Raw genomic sequence first — 15,542 nt, 5'->3', positions numbered from 1 at the left:
CCGACCCAGCAGAAATGGTCCAATTCAGCACATGCCAGGGGTCAGCTTGACCATCGTAGTCAGATCTGTATGACTTAGTAAGCCAGCGCATGAGGATTGGTCACTGGGAAAAATAAAGAATGTGTCATGATTACCGATTTAGACACCGAGCAGGGTGTTCTGGAGTATCATTCATGATGTGGTTAGCACTGCTGCTCTCACAACGCCAGGGACCCGGGTTCAATTCCGGCCTTGGGTGACTATCGATGAGGAATTTGCGCATTCTTTCCCTGTCTGCGTGGGTGTCCTCCGGGTGCTCCGGTTTCCTCTCACAGTCCAAAGATGTGCAGGTGAGGTGGATTGGCCATGCTAAAAAATTGCCGCTTTATTGGCCAAAGATGTGCAGGTTAGGTGGGTTACAGAGTTACGGGGATAGGGCAGGGGTAGTGGAGCTATGTAGGGTGCTCATTCAAAGGGTCGGTGCAGGCTTAATGAAATGAGCCAAATGGGTTCCTTCTGCACTGTCCATGTTCTATGGTTCTGTTCTATGATATGACCAACTGACGAACAATTCTGATGAAGGACCCAAGCCTGAAACATGTTCTATTCTCTTTCCTGCTGGTGACATGATTGTGCATCGGATTTTCTCTTTACCCTTGACTGACAGAGCCACCTGGTGTTTGGAACAATCTACTGCAGCTGCACAACACAACAAACCTATATTCCATTTTACAGCCCTTGTTAACTAGGAGCAGCCATGGGCCCAGTGACATATTTCTGACTTTGGTATCAATGGGTGGCAGAGACATCCATACTTTCGGTGATTACCGGACTTTCATCCTCCCAGTTATACGCCAGAATCGAACCGGTCAAAATCCTGGCACTCCCTCCCTAACAGCACTGTGGGTGTTTCTGCACCTCAGAGACAACAGCGGTTCAAGAAGGCAGCTCGCCACCACCTCCTCAAGGGGCAATTAGGGATGGGCAACAACTGTTGGCCTGGCCAGTTCCGCCCATGTCCTGCAAGCGGGTTTAAAGGCAAAACAGATCTCGGACTTTATTTTTAGTCACACACGGGGCATTCGCTTTCTCTCCTTATTGCCCACTGGGCTGTGAGGTTGCTGTGTATCTCACGCTTGATTTCTCTGACTGAAATGTCGGGGGGGGGGGGGGGGGGGGGGGGGGGGGCAAGTCGCAGCTATGGAGGCAGAGCTATCCCAGCATCCAAAGCATCAAGGAAAGTCCTCTATTAAAGCTTTGATAGTACCAGAGTACTATCAGAGAGTCCCAGTACCCTCACAGGTGAATTTTTTAAAAATCCGGTGGCTATATTTGAAAGGAGAGAAGACGAATTTGTCTTGGTCAATACTTGTCACTCACCCACCATTCACTAAAACAGATGACCTGGCCATTTATTCCACTGCTGCTTGTGGGAGCTTGCTGTTCGCACATTGGTTGTTGATCACAGAATTCCCGTATTGCAGAAAGAGGCCATTCGGCCCATCGAGTCTGCACTGGCCCTCCAAAGGAGCAGTCTCCCTCCCCATCCCTGTAACCCCGTGCACTCATCAGGGTCAATCCTCCTAACCTGCACATCTTTGGACATGTGTTTTCTGCATTACAACAGTGATTATGCTTCAAAAATGCTTGTTGTATGCTTTATGCCACAAAAATGCTGTAAAGATTTATCTTTCTTCGCACTCCTATGGCGGATGTCTGGGAGGGCTAATACCCTTGATCCCCTTCGTAATTGCGTACTCATGTCACAAGTGGAAACCGGTGCCCCAAGTCTCACTGATGACTCTAAGTTGCTGGTTGTGCACACCAGTGGCCATACCCTGAGGTGTGATTGGGCTGCCGTGCAAAGTGAGGGGCCTATCGGCTGGTGTGGTGTGGCAGCATCGGACCACATGCGCGTGACGACTGGGAACGGCAGAAGAGGCAGTAGATTCCTGCACGTCAATAGGACAATGGCTCAGAAGGTGGAGACCAGCAAGGTCTGCGACACATCCAAGGGCACAGTCATGACGCTCAGTAAGTCAATGCGGCCAGTCACGTGTGAAGAGACTGGGACCTCACACGGCATAAGCCCCATATTTAGCCAATGTGAAGAACAGGAGGTACAGGAGACATCCTGTTGAAGTAGTGACTGGAAATGGGAGAAGGCCTTGCCCAATTAAGTAACCAAAAAAGTTATGACAAAGTTGACCGAAACTCATAAGCATGGTCAGCTTCAGAGCTCGTCACACTCAATGGAAGAGGTACCTTCTTGCGAAGAGGAGCCTAAAATATAAATTAAACTGAATTGCATGGCACACTTCCTTTCTAGTGATGTCATGCTGCCATTCCTTAAAGGCATATTACAATAAAAAGCGCAAGGAGCATAAGAACTTTATATCAGACGGGAAAGCATGATAATTGCTTACAGATAATGGATAGATACTATCATGATTTACTAGGACTTGTAGAAGCAAATTGGTTAAAATCTGGCCAGATAGAAGAATCATGCGGTGTTACTTCATGGAAAGTAAAGAGAAGCATAGCAATGCAGTAAGAATTTTAATAAACAAAAGAGAAAAGAAATGCTTAAGATGGAGGGAAGCCTTTTGATCCAGGTTTCATACAAGCCCTGACACAAGGTCACAGTGAGCAGGAAATAGAGGCATTTTATGGTGACATCCTGAAGTGTTATGATCAAATCAAGTGATGTGGTAATTGTAATGTGTGGCTTAAACGCTAAAATAATTGAAGGAACATCAGGATCGTATGTCGGTCAATATGGCTTTAGATTGAGAAATGAAAAAGGAGAGAGACTGATACAATTATGTCTGACGGTGACAAACACCTTCCAGAGTCATAAAAGAAGAATGTACACGTGGTGAAACCCAGGCGTTGTGCAGAGAAATCAAATAGATTATGTGATGTTAAAACAGCATTTTGGATAAAGAACATCCATCTGTATCCTGGCATAGATATAAACTCAGACCATTTCTTTCTTGTGGAAAAAATTAAGATAAAACTGAAAATATCAAAATAGAAAAAGCTGTCACTGTTTGGACCCTGACATGTTGAAGGGTGAGAACATCGGAGGGACATTCACTCTTAAATTTAAACGTCTGAGGACTAAGGAAACAGAACGTGCAGAGGCCTCAGAACCAGAAATAGAAAGACAAATGGAAAAATATGAATGAGAATTTGCAACATGGTGCAAAGGAAGTGTTACCAAAACAGAAAAGAAAAAGACAAGGAGTGGATGACAGGTGATATCCTGGCAAAGAAGGAAAGAAAAGAAACATACCTCAGCATGATGAAGTTGGAAAGAAAATGAAGAATGAATAAAGGCTGATGAAAGAGAAATGGTTTAACGAGATATGTGGTGAAGTATTGGAGTTGGAAATAAGTCACAAAATGGGAGTTTGGCACCAGAAGGTGAAATCTTTGACAAATAGATGGAAAGGGATAACGACAGATCGTGGTTGCATAAAAGACAAATAAATGTTGTTTGAAAGGGAAGCAATAGCAAAATGATGGACAGAATATATATATGTGAACTATGATAATCCAAAATCGAAGGAGCCCTCAAGATATGGAGACAAATGAAGAATTAAACATTATGAGATCAGAGGTAAAGAATGCTTTGAAATTATTGAGCACTTGAAAAGCTCCAGGTGTAGATGAATTAGCAACAGAACATCTAAAAAGCCTTGGAGAAGCAGAATTAGAAGTGATAAGAGACATTTGTGATCAAATATACAGCAATGGACACATTCCAAATGACTTGAGATGTTCATTATTCGTTAAGTTACCGAGTAAGGCTAAAGCAATGGAGTGCAATCAATTTGGAACTATAAGGTTAATGAGTCATCTCATTGAATTGGTTTTGAACAGAAAAAGGAAAAGAAGTAACAACATTTTTGTAGCAGAAATTGGTGGGCGGTTGTCTGGAGTTAGTCCTGGAGTGTAAAAGAGAGAGGGAATATTTAACCTGAAAACAATATCCACTAAATATCTAAAAAGTAAATAAGAATAGACATGGAAAAAGTGCTTGATTGTGCTTATCGCCAAACACAAATAGACGTGCTGCTGAAACGTGACATTGACAGTAAAGTTGTGAGATTCATAGAGAGCCTACACTGGGCTCAAATAGCGAGCTTCAGATTCGAAGACAGACATGCTTCAAATGAAGAGAGTACAACAAGGCTGTGTACTGCCACCAAAATGATTCAATCTGTGCACAGAACAAATATTCAGAGAATTGAGTGTGCTTCCAGGAGTAATAATTGGAGGCAGAAACATGATTAACTTGTGGTACGCTGACGACACAACACTGCTTGCAGAATCAGAAGAAGCCTGACAAAATCTCATGGGCCTTTAGAGTATGGATTGAGTTTGAACACCAAAAAGACAAAAGCGATGGGAGTTAGAATGAATACATTGAAAGAAACTAGAGTGAAAATTGAAGTGAATGGTGTCACACTGGAACCAGTAGATTGGTTCGTCTTTTTTTAGGACAAATGATAACAGGAGTTGGTAGATACGGCCCTGAAATTAGAGGGATGGAGTTGTCAGGAGTAATTTTGTGAAGATGGAAAGAGTGTTACCAACATGAAACCTCAAGCTAGTAACAAGGAAAGAATTGTTAAGATGTTACATTCCATCTACCTTCCTGTAAGTCTCAGAAACCTCGACAATAAATGAAGGTCTGAGGTAGAAAATAGAGGCCTTTGAAATGTAGGTGCTAAGACGTCTGCTAAAAATTTCATATGGAGACCATAAGCCCAATGAAGAGGTGCTCGAAATTGCAAGAACAAAAATAACTCTTAAAAAGTGACATCCAGTCATTTGATCGGAACTGAAAAGCTACAGCGATCTTTGCCAGAGGGCACAGTGGAAGGCAGCACAAAGAGGGGTCGGCCTAGGCGTAGTTGGATGGCGGGGCGTCACAGAGTGGCTGCAGATGAGCTACGTGCGAGGATGGTACAAAATGGACGAGTGTGACATAACGTGACAGCAGATCTCCTGCGAGGAGTAACTGCAGGCAACAGCAACGGCATTCCCCCGAGCTGGTGAGAGGGAAAATCTGCCTGAATTCACGTTCCTGACCCCTTTCCAATGACCCCCGAAGGGCACCTGTAATCTGGCCATCACACAAGGGGCAGCTGCAGGGTTCGAACAGCTTACCAGCACTCACACACAAGCTTTCGCATGTAAAGAATGATCATTTTGGGCGTCAGCCACAAGTGGAAGACTTCCGTAGCAAGCAAAACATATCTCAGAGGTACAAAAAAGCAACCAAACTTTGATAGCATGTCTGATAGCATCTGTGGCAAAGTGGGGGGGGGGGGGGGGGGGGGAGGGGGAGATAACCTTTCACATATAGAGCCTTCATCTGAAACATCAACTGATCTGTTTCACTTTCTCTCCTCAGAGGCTGACTGATCTACTGAGTGTTTTCAGCTATTTCTCTTTCAGTTCCTTATTTCGGTGGTACTTCTGTTGAGGCCCGAGGGTCCATTTGAGCCTCCTCCCTGTCATCAGAGTTGGCACTCTTCACTTGCCTTGAGGCCTCTTTCATGGGTCGAGAGGCAGGGTGATGTTAACTTGAGCTGGATCCACTATGTCCCTTCCTCATTGCCCCTCCCCAGTTTAGCAAGAGAGAGGGTTACACCATACTGAGAGCAGGAAATGGCACAACTTTAATAGGAGCAATGCCCCTCTAGCTTTAAACCTTCCTCTAAGCAAGTGTCTGGCCCCCATTTACCAAATGCTACAGTGACACGATTGAAACCAGGTGTGTGTGGTGCAGCTTCAAAGCACCACTTCGCCTCCTGAGGAAACAGGTTCAGACATAAATTAACATTCAACAAGTAAATAGATTGCGAGATAAAAAAAATGTCCTTACAGTTCAAAATACCTGTTACAGAACTGGTAGCAGGTCTGGCATGGAGGGCCACATCCGGCTGAGGAACCTGTGCGTGGATCTCCGACAGCTGCTGAGGCTTCAGGATCGACAAGGGCGACTGGCCGCTCTGCGAGGTCGAAGGCAGCAGCAAAGGCTGCTGGGATTGCACAGACGAAGGGGGCATGTGTGGTGGGCGGATCTTCTCCGCCATCAGCTGCTCCTTGATCTTGTTTATCAGCATCAGGTTATCAAGCTGCGGGGCGGGGAGAAGACAAGATACCGCAGAAATAAGACAACAGAACATTAACAACTGGGCGGCACGGTAGCACAGTGGTTAGCACAGTTGCTTCACAGCTCCAGGTTCCCAGATTCGATTCCCGGCTTGGGTGACTGTGCGGAGTCTGCACATTCTCCCCCTGTCTGCGTGGCTTTCCTCCGGGTGCTCCGGTTTCCTCCCACAGTCCAAAGATGTGCAGGTTCGGTGGATTGGCCGTGCTAAATTGCCCTTAGGTTAGGTGGGGTTACTGGGTTACGGAGATGGGGTGGAGGTGTGGTCTTAAGTAGGTGCTCTTTCCAAGAGCCGGTGCAGACTCGATGGGCCAAATGGCCTCCTCTGCAGTGTAAATTCTATGATTCTATGATGATTTGCAACTAAACAGGTTTACTGGGATCATTAAGCTGTGCTTCCAAGCAAAGTCTACCACAGTAGAATGACCGGTGTCAATGCTGTGGGGTTGATACCAGTTTTTTTTTAATATTCAACTATTGTTGGCAAGGCCAGCATTTATTCCCCATCCCTATTTGCCATTTGTGTGGCTTGCTGGGCCAGTTAACTACATTGCTGCCACATGTAGGTCGGACTGGATCAGAAGGACTGATTTCATTTCCTAAAGGACATCCGTGACCCAGATGCGTTTTTAACAGTAAACCAGTGGTTTCACGATCTTTATTAATGAGCGTGGCATTTTGTTTCTGATTTGTTTTGAAAATAAATGTAAAAGTATCCATTTCTTTTTTTCCAATTAAGGGGAAATTTAGAGTGGCCAATCCACCTACCCTGTACATCTTTGGGTTGTGGGGGTGAGACCCACGCAGACACAGGGAGAATATGCAAACTCCAGACAGTGACCCGGGGCCAGGATCGAACCCGATGCCTAACCATTGCGCCATCGTGCCACCCCCAGATCTATTTATTAAATGAATTTGGATTTCATCATCCGCCGTGGTGGAATTTGAACCCATTTCTCAGTAGCATTAGTCTGGGTCTGTGGGTTGCCTGTCCAGAAACATTGCCGCCTTCCCCTGCAGCGAAGTGCGTTGCCCTCAGGTCAAAGTTCAGACTCCCGTTCCTTCTCCCCGCCTATCCAGGAGGTTCTGAGTCGGCGCGAGATGCAGTCCTTGGGTAACCACCACCCTATGGGTCTTTGCGCATGCTGCCATGTGAAACCCACACCCCCACCAAGAGGGGGAACGTTGCCAAGATGGCTGTCAATGGGCGCTATCACATCTGATGCCCACCCTAACCCCAATCCTGAGGCCTGATATGAACTGTATGGAGGTGATACAAATGCAAGCAAGTACGCAAAGTGATTCACCGCCCCACCCCTACCTCTCCCAGCCCAGGGGTACAGCAAGCCTTTTGCAGCATCTGAATGACTGTCCCAGCCAGAAACACAGACAGCACCAGGCAGTCATCGTGACTCAGCAAAAGGTCACAGGGGACAGCGGCACCACAGGTGGAGAAGCGCGTCGTGTCGCCCTGAGGTCATGAAAGTCGCTGTGCAACTGCAAGATATTTGGTTTTCTTTGCCTCCTTCAATCACAACACCACATTTGGCAGCAAACGTCATTCAGATCTGGGTTTGTCGGAGCATTCCACAGCTGGGAGGTAATATTCCACAGAACGCAAGAACATCGTGTCTCTCAGCTGTTTTAATGAAATGAAGCAGGTGGCTTTTGTGTTTTGCTTTTCCCTCTGGGGTGCGTCTCCGCCCCATGATCCTCTCCAGCCCCACCAATAGGAAGGTGATAACCTTATGGCTTCTGGCAACGAAGTTGACCACTGAGGGAAAGCTACCGTGACCAGAAATGAGCCTTCCACCTCCCTCTTTCTGTTACCTCTGTGACCACCCACCCTGAGGCATTTATTGGGTGGTTTACATTAGTTAGGAGGCGCATGCTGCGCTCTCCCGGGCCTTACCCATGTGGACGGAGATTCCCGTGAGCTGAATCTCTTAATGTACCATTAGAGGGGGCCATTGGTAAAGTGTTTTCTTGCTCAACAAATGGTACACTTGACCCTAAAGGGACCGGGAGCAAAACTGCACCTTTTATCTTACCACTTGCACAGAGGAGACTTTGGTCCCATCAGCCTGGGCTGGATTTGTACCCAGCATCATAGATGGACAGGCACAGGGTCTCTCCCCCCCCCCCCCCCCCCCCCCCCCCCCCCCCCCCCCCCCCCCCCCCCCCCCCCCCCCCATCGCCAGTCTATGCTAGAAAATAATGGATGACCCATTTCAAACACTGTAAAGAAACCAGCAATGACAAAATGCAACAACATTTACTAGAGAGATATTGGTGTACATTCCCTTGTCCTGTTTGTTCCTCAGATAAAAAAGCACTGCAAACTCCAAATGTCAACCTGTACTCCAGTGCCTGATGCTGTTACATTCTTTCAATGGTCTGCCTATTCACTCGTACCTGGCTTGACATCGTGGGTGGTGGAGGCCAGAAATACGGATTGTTGAATCGTGGCTCGGCCATGGCAACTCTGGAAAAGCAACAAATGTGTCGAGTTAGAGCAGTTATATGGCGAGCCCCCACCCCCTCAACTCCCTAAAAAGCCAACTCTGGCCAAGACTGGAATGTTGCTCCTTAATCTGGGAAGGATCTGCAAACATAGGAGAAGGCAAAGGCCATACAGCCCCCTTGAGCCTGTCCCTGCACAACACACCAGAAAGAGTTTGATGCCTGATGAGAAATGACTCGCTCTCTCCCCCTCTCTCTTTCCTTTATAATCCAACCATTCCTGACCGGTTTTCCAGCGGCGAGGCGATAGAATCTTCCTGTCCCAGCCAAAGTCAATTGTGTCGCTCGCCGTCCGTGGAACCCGTGGGAGGGGTCACCTTCAGTGGGACCGGAAGATCACAACCGACAGGAAGGGCTAGAAAATCCAGCCCAGGTCTTACTCCTTCCGTCATCTCTCTGCATTCTCACAGCACTAAAGAGTATTTTCTCCTCTGGACTTTCCTCTTTCATTCCTCTCAAGTTCGAGACCTGTCCTATTCGTTCTGTCCCCTTTCGCTGCATTCAAACTAATCTTCACACCATCCCCATCTGCTATCTCGTTCTGTCCCAGGACCTCAAAACCCCAGAATTTTAACTGTGTATCCATTATGTTTGGTTTCATTAAGTTATACCCGGTAATTAGACACATAGAACATAGAACATTACAGCGCAGTACAGGCCCTTCGGCCCTCGATGTTGCGCCGTCCTGTGAAACCCCTCTAAAGCCCCTCTACACTATTCCCTTATCGTCCATGTGCCTATCCAATGACCATTTGAATGCGATTAGTACACGGACTGAAACATGCGGCTGTTGGGTTATGAGGTGCAGGTTTGTGAAGGATAACTCGGTGATTACTTTTTTACGAGTGGCACGGTAGTACAGTGCTTAGCACTTTTGCTTCACAGCACCAGGATCCCAGGTTTAATTCCTGGCTTGGGTCACTATCCGTGCAGAATCGGCACATTCTCCCTGTGTCTACGTGGGTTTCCTCCGGGTGCTCCGGTTTCCTCCCACTTGTCCCGAAAGACATGCTGTTAGGGGAATTGGGCATTCTGAATTCTCCCTCAGTGTACCCAAACAGATGGCGGAATGTGGCGACGAGGGGATTTTCAAAGTAACTTCATTGCAGTGTTAATGTAAGCCTACTTGTGACAATAAAGATTTTTTTTAAAATTAAAAGTGTAAAAATTAGCTCAGGTTCTACGTTTCACCACCTGGTTTTCTGGAATATAACCCTGAAGCCCTCACTTTATCCAATAAAATTCAGGTTTGGCTCACTCGGCTAAATCGCTGGCTTTTAAAGCAGACCAAGGCAGGCCAGCAGCACGGTTCAATTCCCGTACCAGCCTCCCCGGACAGGCGCCGGAATGTGGCGACTAGGGGCTTTTCACAGTAACTTCATTGAAGCCTACTCGTGACAATAAGCGATTTACATTTCATTTTCAACCAATCACTAATTTTCTACACTTACCTCACATCTTTTGCTCGTTAGAATGCTATATGACACCCCCGCGCCCCAGATATTTGGAATTCTCTCACAGGCAACTTTGCTTTGCTATCTGTCTCTCTACATGAATAAACCTTCTGACAGCCTGCCTCTGTGACAGCCTTCATTTCCAATTTGGTGTCCAACTCTTCCCCCTTTTAAAGGGATCTGACACATTTATCAACGGTGTGCTTTGATATAAATGTAAGCTGTTGTCCCGCACCGTGGGACTTGGCCCTCCATCAAGGCCTCTCAACTCGAAAAGAACTTTGGGATTCCTGACAAACTGACGAAGCAGGTCCACTGTGCAGCTCATAGCTTATAGCTCATTGGCTTGGCTTGTATTCCCCTACGTCTATGAAGGTTGAGGGATGATTGGCCCGAGGAGCTGAAGGGTTTAATTATAGAATTCCTACTGCGCAGAAGGAGGCCACTCAGCCCATCAAGTCTGCACCAACCCTCTGCAAGAGCACCCTACCCAGGCTCTCGCCCCGCCCCGCCCTATCCCCATAACCCCACCTGATCTTTTGGACACGAAGGGACACTTGAGCATGACCAATCCACCTAACCTGCCCATCTTTTAGAATGTGTGAGGAAACCAGAGGAAACACTGAGGAAACCCACCCAGAGACAGGGAGGCCATGCAAACCCCACACAAACATTCACTCAAGGGCAGAATTGAACCGAGAACCGAGGCCCCTGGCACTGAGAGGCAGCAGTGCTGACCACTGTGCCACCTCTGGTGTGCGAATCAAGAGCAAAGGGGTAGGAGGGGTTTGGAGCAAATGCAGGAAATGGAGTTGAGTCGCAGTTGAACCATGTTCAAACTGAATGGCAACGCAGGCTCCTGGGGCTACCTACTACCAAACACTTCGACTGTGAGGTCAAACAGATAATAATAATAATCTTTATTAGTGTCACAAGTAGGCTCACATTAACACTGCAATGAAGTTACTGTGAAAATCCCCTCGTCGCCACACCCCGACGCCTGTTCGGTACACTGAGGGAGAGCACCCATAGGAAACCCACGCAGACATGGGACAGTGACCCAAGCTGGGAATCCAACCCGTGTTCTTGGCCCTGTGAAGCAACAGTGCCAATCAGTGTGCAACCATGCCGCCCATCGTGGAGCTTTCAGCAGCTAATAGCATTACAGGTTGGCTGCAATGCATTCAGCTCTTAGCCTCGAGTGTGTTATAGTAACAGTGTGACGTTCACATTGAAACCATACATAACAAACAGTCCCCTCCACCTCTCCAATGTACACCCCACCCCCCACCCCGCCCCCATCTAACCCACGCTGGAGTTTTGCTGTCATCAATGGCCTTCCCCTGCCTCCTCTGCACAACAATTCCTCACGTGTGAGCATCAGGAGGCTGTTTTAGACCATTTCTAACCCTATCCCTGCTCCGTCTCCGCACCTTCCAGTAGCAACCATGCAAACCAATCAGGATGGGAAACCTGGCCATTTGTTCTCTTCATCAGCTCAGGAAAGAACACAGCCAATTAGACCCCGAACACAGACTGGCTGGAAATCAGTGAATACGGCATAAGGAAACCTCAGCCCTTCCTGCTCTGCAGGACCATGTAGCGCAACGCAATGTGTACTTACCAACTCAGTCACAGGGAAAAACAAGTTACTACAAATCGGGGCCTGTGCTCAGCTCCTGTTACCCTAATTACATATCATTTACAATAACAAAGTGAGACACTTCGTATTTCACCAGAGCTCCATTTAAAACTGAAAACAGGCCCTAGACTGCACACCAGTTTCTGTTAACATCCACTACAAAGAACGTATTGCAGAGTTGGTGCCAGCATCCTGTAGTACCCCAGTCAGCCCATCAGTGCTGCTGTTGACAGCAGAGTGGTGCCTCAGACAGACATGCAGCAGTATCAGAGAATCGTTACAGCGCGTTCGGCCCACCGTGCCTACAACGGCTCTCCAGATGAGCATTATGACTCAGGGTCTTTCCCCTGCCTTCTTCCCCGTACCCTTGCTCATTATCTGAGCAGAAACAATCACCCAATTCCCTCCTGAATGTTTAGAACGAACCTGCCTCCACCACACTTCCAGGCAAGTGCGCTGCAGACCCGAGCCACTCGCTGTGTGAAAAAGCTTCTTCTCACTACACATTTGCTTCTTTGGTTACAGCACAGGAGGCCATTCAGCCCGTTGACGGAAGCTTTGTTACAAATGCTAAATCCCAAACTTCTAAATCCATCCAGAAAGGTGGAAACAAAGAGTAACAACTAGGCATGGCAGCCTCGGTGGATATGTCAGGGACCAGAATAGTGTTTATTGCTGGTGAGTTCCCTTGCAGCATTGCTCTCAGGTTGGTTAGAGTGCTGTGGTGATTTTTAATTGTTAATCTGGCCTGTCCCTTTAAGGCCCCTGTACCACATGTTCAGGGTGGGGAAATGCTACGTCGACAGATTTAGGTAACTGATCTTAAACTATGAGTGTCAATCACTGGGCAACCTTGTACATTTCTGACTCCAGGTCTGGAGAACCGATTATGAAATGGCAAATTTATTTTTCCCGTTTTCCAAACTTGTTCGGCATCGGTAATTTGAAATCTGTTTGGAGAGTATCAGGCCTGGGTTAAATGCGGGACGTTTTAACTACGTACCCAGCCCTCTTGATTGGCATCCCATCTACAAACATTCACTCCCTCCACCACCGACAAACAGTGGCAGCCAGCCCTACAGGAAGCGCTGCAGGAACTTACCAATGGTCCTCAGGCAGCACCTTCCAAATCCGTGACCTCTACCATCTAGAAAAGTGTTTTTCAAACTTTTTTGCCCAGAACCCATTTTTACCAACCGGCCATCCTTCAGGACCCACGGCGGCCAACATTTACGAGCCATCATTTTCTCTTACCGTTAATGCGAGAGGTGAGCCTGGGCTTATATTCTATAGCCTAGAGGAGTGAAGAATGAGAAATGACCTCATTCAAACAGACATTATTCTCTCAGGACTCTGCAGAGCAGATGCAGAATGCAAGTTTTCCTCAGATGGCTGGTTTACAGCCTGGGGATATAGTCTGCAAATTACAATGTAACCATTTTGACATAGATGAGGAGGAGTTACTTAACTCAAGTATTGTGAATCTTTTTAATCTCTAAAATTCAGTATCAAAGAGAGTTCTGCTGGCTCAGCCATTGAGCAGATTCAAGACAGATGCAGGAAGACTGGATTGAATTTTTAAAATATTCTTCTCCTGGGTTAGCACACTGACGGTGTTTCTCTCCGGGCTCCGGGCACGCGCATTGATGAGCGGGCACGCATGCGCAGTGTGCCTGTATTTTTTAAGCCGGTCGTCGCCGTCATTTTTAAATGAATTAGAAAAAAGCTCATCTCTCAGTGGCATTGCTCACTGTTAGTGAAGGACCCAGCTATAATAATAATAATAATCTTTATTGTCACAAGTAGGCTTATAATAACAGTACAATGAAGTTACTGTGAAAAGCCCCTAGTCACCACATTCCGGTGTTTGTTTGGGTACACGGAGGGAGAATTCAGAATGTCCAATTCATCTGACAGCATGTCTTTTGGGAATTGTGGGAGGAAACCGGAGCACACAGAGGAAACCCACGCAGACACGGGGAGAATGTGCAGACTCCGCACAGACAGTGACCTAAGCCGGGAATCGAACCTGGGACCCTGGCGCTGTGAAGCAACAATGCTAACCACTGTTCTACCGAAACAAGATGTTGAGCAATCTGATTGGTTGTGCATCTGCACCATTTCATTGGTCGACTTTGCAGACTGGTGTTCGTTAATTTGTGGCTCTTAATTAGCAATTTTAGTGGCAATTATTGACTGGAATTTGCCCAGTTTCACCGCTAGATGCAGGGCCCATCTACAGGCGCCCGGTACCCGGTGTTCAATGCTCGAAGAAGAAGCAGCTGGGTTGAACTTTTGCAAGCATTCTCACGGCACGGCCAGACACAGGAGATTTTTGAAACATTCTTTATCCTCACATGGCAGCCGAACTCTGACACCTGCCAGCCATGGTAGGGCCGCTCCCCACGTTTGGCAAACACCCTGGCACAGACTGGAGAGCTTGTATAACAACAGGGAGGGCTAGGAGGTTGATTCAGGTTGGGCGCATCTCCATTGCAGGCAGACATCATGGAGTTCCCATGTGGAAGATAAGTATTCCACTTTTTTTTAATATAAATTTAGATTACCCAAATATTTTTTCCAATTAAGGGGCAATATTAGCATGGCCAATCCACCTACCCTGCACATTTTTGGGTTGTGGGGTCGAAACCCACGCAGACACGGGGAGAACGTGCAAACTCCACACGGACAGTGACCCAAAGCCGGGATCGAACCTGGGACCTCAGCGCCGTGAGGCAGCTGTGCTAACCACTAGGTCACCGTGCTGCCCTGTATTCCACTTTTATAACAAGAGAGGCGGATAAATAAATATATAGGCAGAGTTACATATCCCATGCCCATTTTTCTCTCCTTCCTTCCTCTCCTATGTGGGGTTTGACTTACTGATTGTCCGGTAACACCTCGATCACGTTACCATTGTTCAGCAGGAGTGTTGAGGAGATGGTCAGAGAGTGATGAGAAATGGAAGCCCTGACTGAGTTTTACCTGACTATAGACCAAAGGCAGTGTGTTATTAGCTTGTACAGATCAGAGCAGCAAGCAATGCTCATCTGAATCTCACACGTGGGATATTAATACCTTGAGTGAGCATTAGCTATGAGCAGGGCCCCTCCAATGGCGAATAATCACTGCGCCTGCAGTAAACTAACCAATCAGCTTCTGAATTAAACCTGGATCAGCCATTCACCTCCCCTCGCAAGGATCACTGGTAAACCGTTTATAGATTAACACGACTGCCTCAAGAGCTCAGCTGCTTCACTAATGTCCTGGAGGGAAGGGAACATAACCTTACTGGCCTTTCTGTGATTCCATTTCCACTGCAAAGCTGTCAGAAGCGACCCAGCAAGCCACTCCGCTGCATCTAGAAAAGAACAAAACAAAATGGGCAGCATGATGGTACAGTGGTTAGCACTGCTGCCTCACAGCGCCAGGGACCCGGGTTCAATTCCGGCCTTGGGTGACTGTCTGCGCGGAGTTTGGAATTTCTCCCCGTGTCTGTGTGGGTTTCCTCCAGGTGCTCTGGTTTCCTCCCATAGTCCAAAGATGTTCAGGCTAGGTGGGGTGGCAAGGATAGGGAGCGAGCCTTCGTTGGGTGCTCTTTCGGAGGGTTGTTGCAGACCCGATGGGCTGAATGACCTCCTTCTGCACTGTAGAGATTCTATGATTCTAGATGGACCACTGGATTAGAGGCTTGGCATTGAATCAAGGTACAAACTCACGACCAAACAGTACTGAGGGATACAGCTTGACAACA

At 47.3% G+C, this 15,542-nt stretch overlaps 1 protein-coding gene across 2 annotated transcripts in view; it reads right to left on the bottom strand.

The window, feature by feature from the left end:
* Nucleotides 1-15,138, bottom strand: part of LOC119950571 (zinc finger protein 362-like) — a 56,234-nt gene extending 41,096 nt beyond the window's left edge. The window contains exons 1-3 of one of the 2 annotated variants that reach the window (XM_038773102.1): nucleotides 14,672-15,138; nucleotides 8,585-8,654; nucleotides 5,882-6,134 (exon numbers count right to left, since the gene is read on the bottom strand). In XM_038773102.1, coding sequence (XP_038629030.1) covers nucleotides 5,882-6,134; nucleotides 8,585-8,647 — 316 coding nt within the window. In that variant the 5' untranslated portion in view covers nucleotides 8,648-8,654; nucleotides 14,672-15,138. The remainder of the gene's footprint in view (nucleotides 1-5,881; nucleotides 6,135-8,584; nucleotides 8,655-14,671) is intronic. The other variant, XM_038773103.1, reaches the window with a different exon arrangement.
* Between the last annotated feature and the right edge of the window lie 404 nt (nucleotides 15,139-15,542).

The sequence above is a fragment of the Scyliorhinus canicula genome, chromosome 16 (assembly GCF_902713615.1).
Source record: "Scyliorhinus canicula chromosome 16, sScyCan1.1, whole genome shotgun sequence".
In the NCBI taxonomy this organism is placed as follows: Eukaryota; Metazoa; Chordata; class Chondrichthyes; order Carcharhiniformes; family Scyliorhinidae; genus Scyliorhinus; species Scyliorhinus canicula.
Note: the sequence above shows the minus strand (reverse complement) of the source record. Positions and strands in the feature narration are given on the sequence as shown.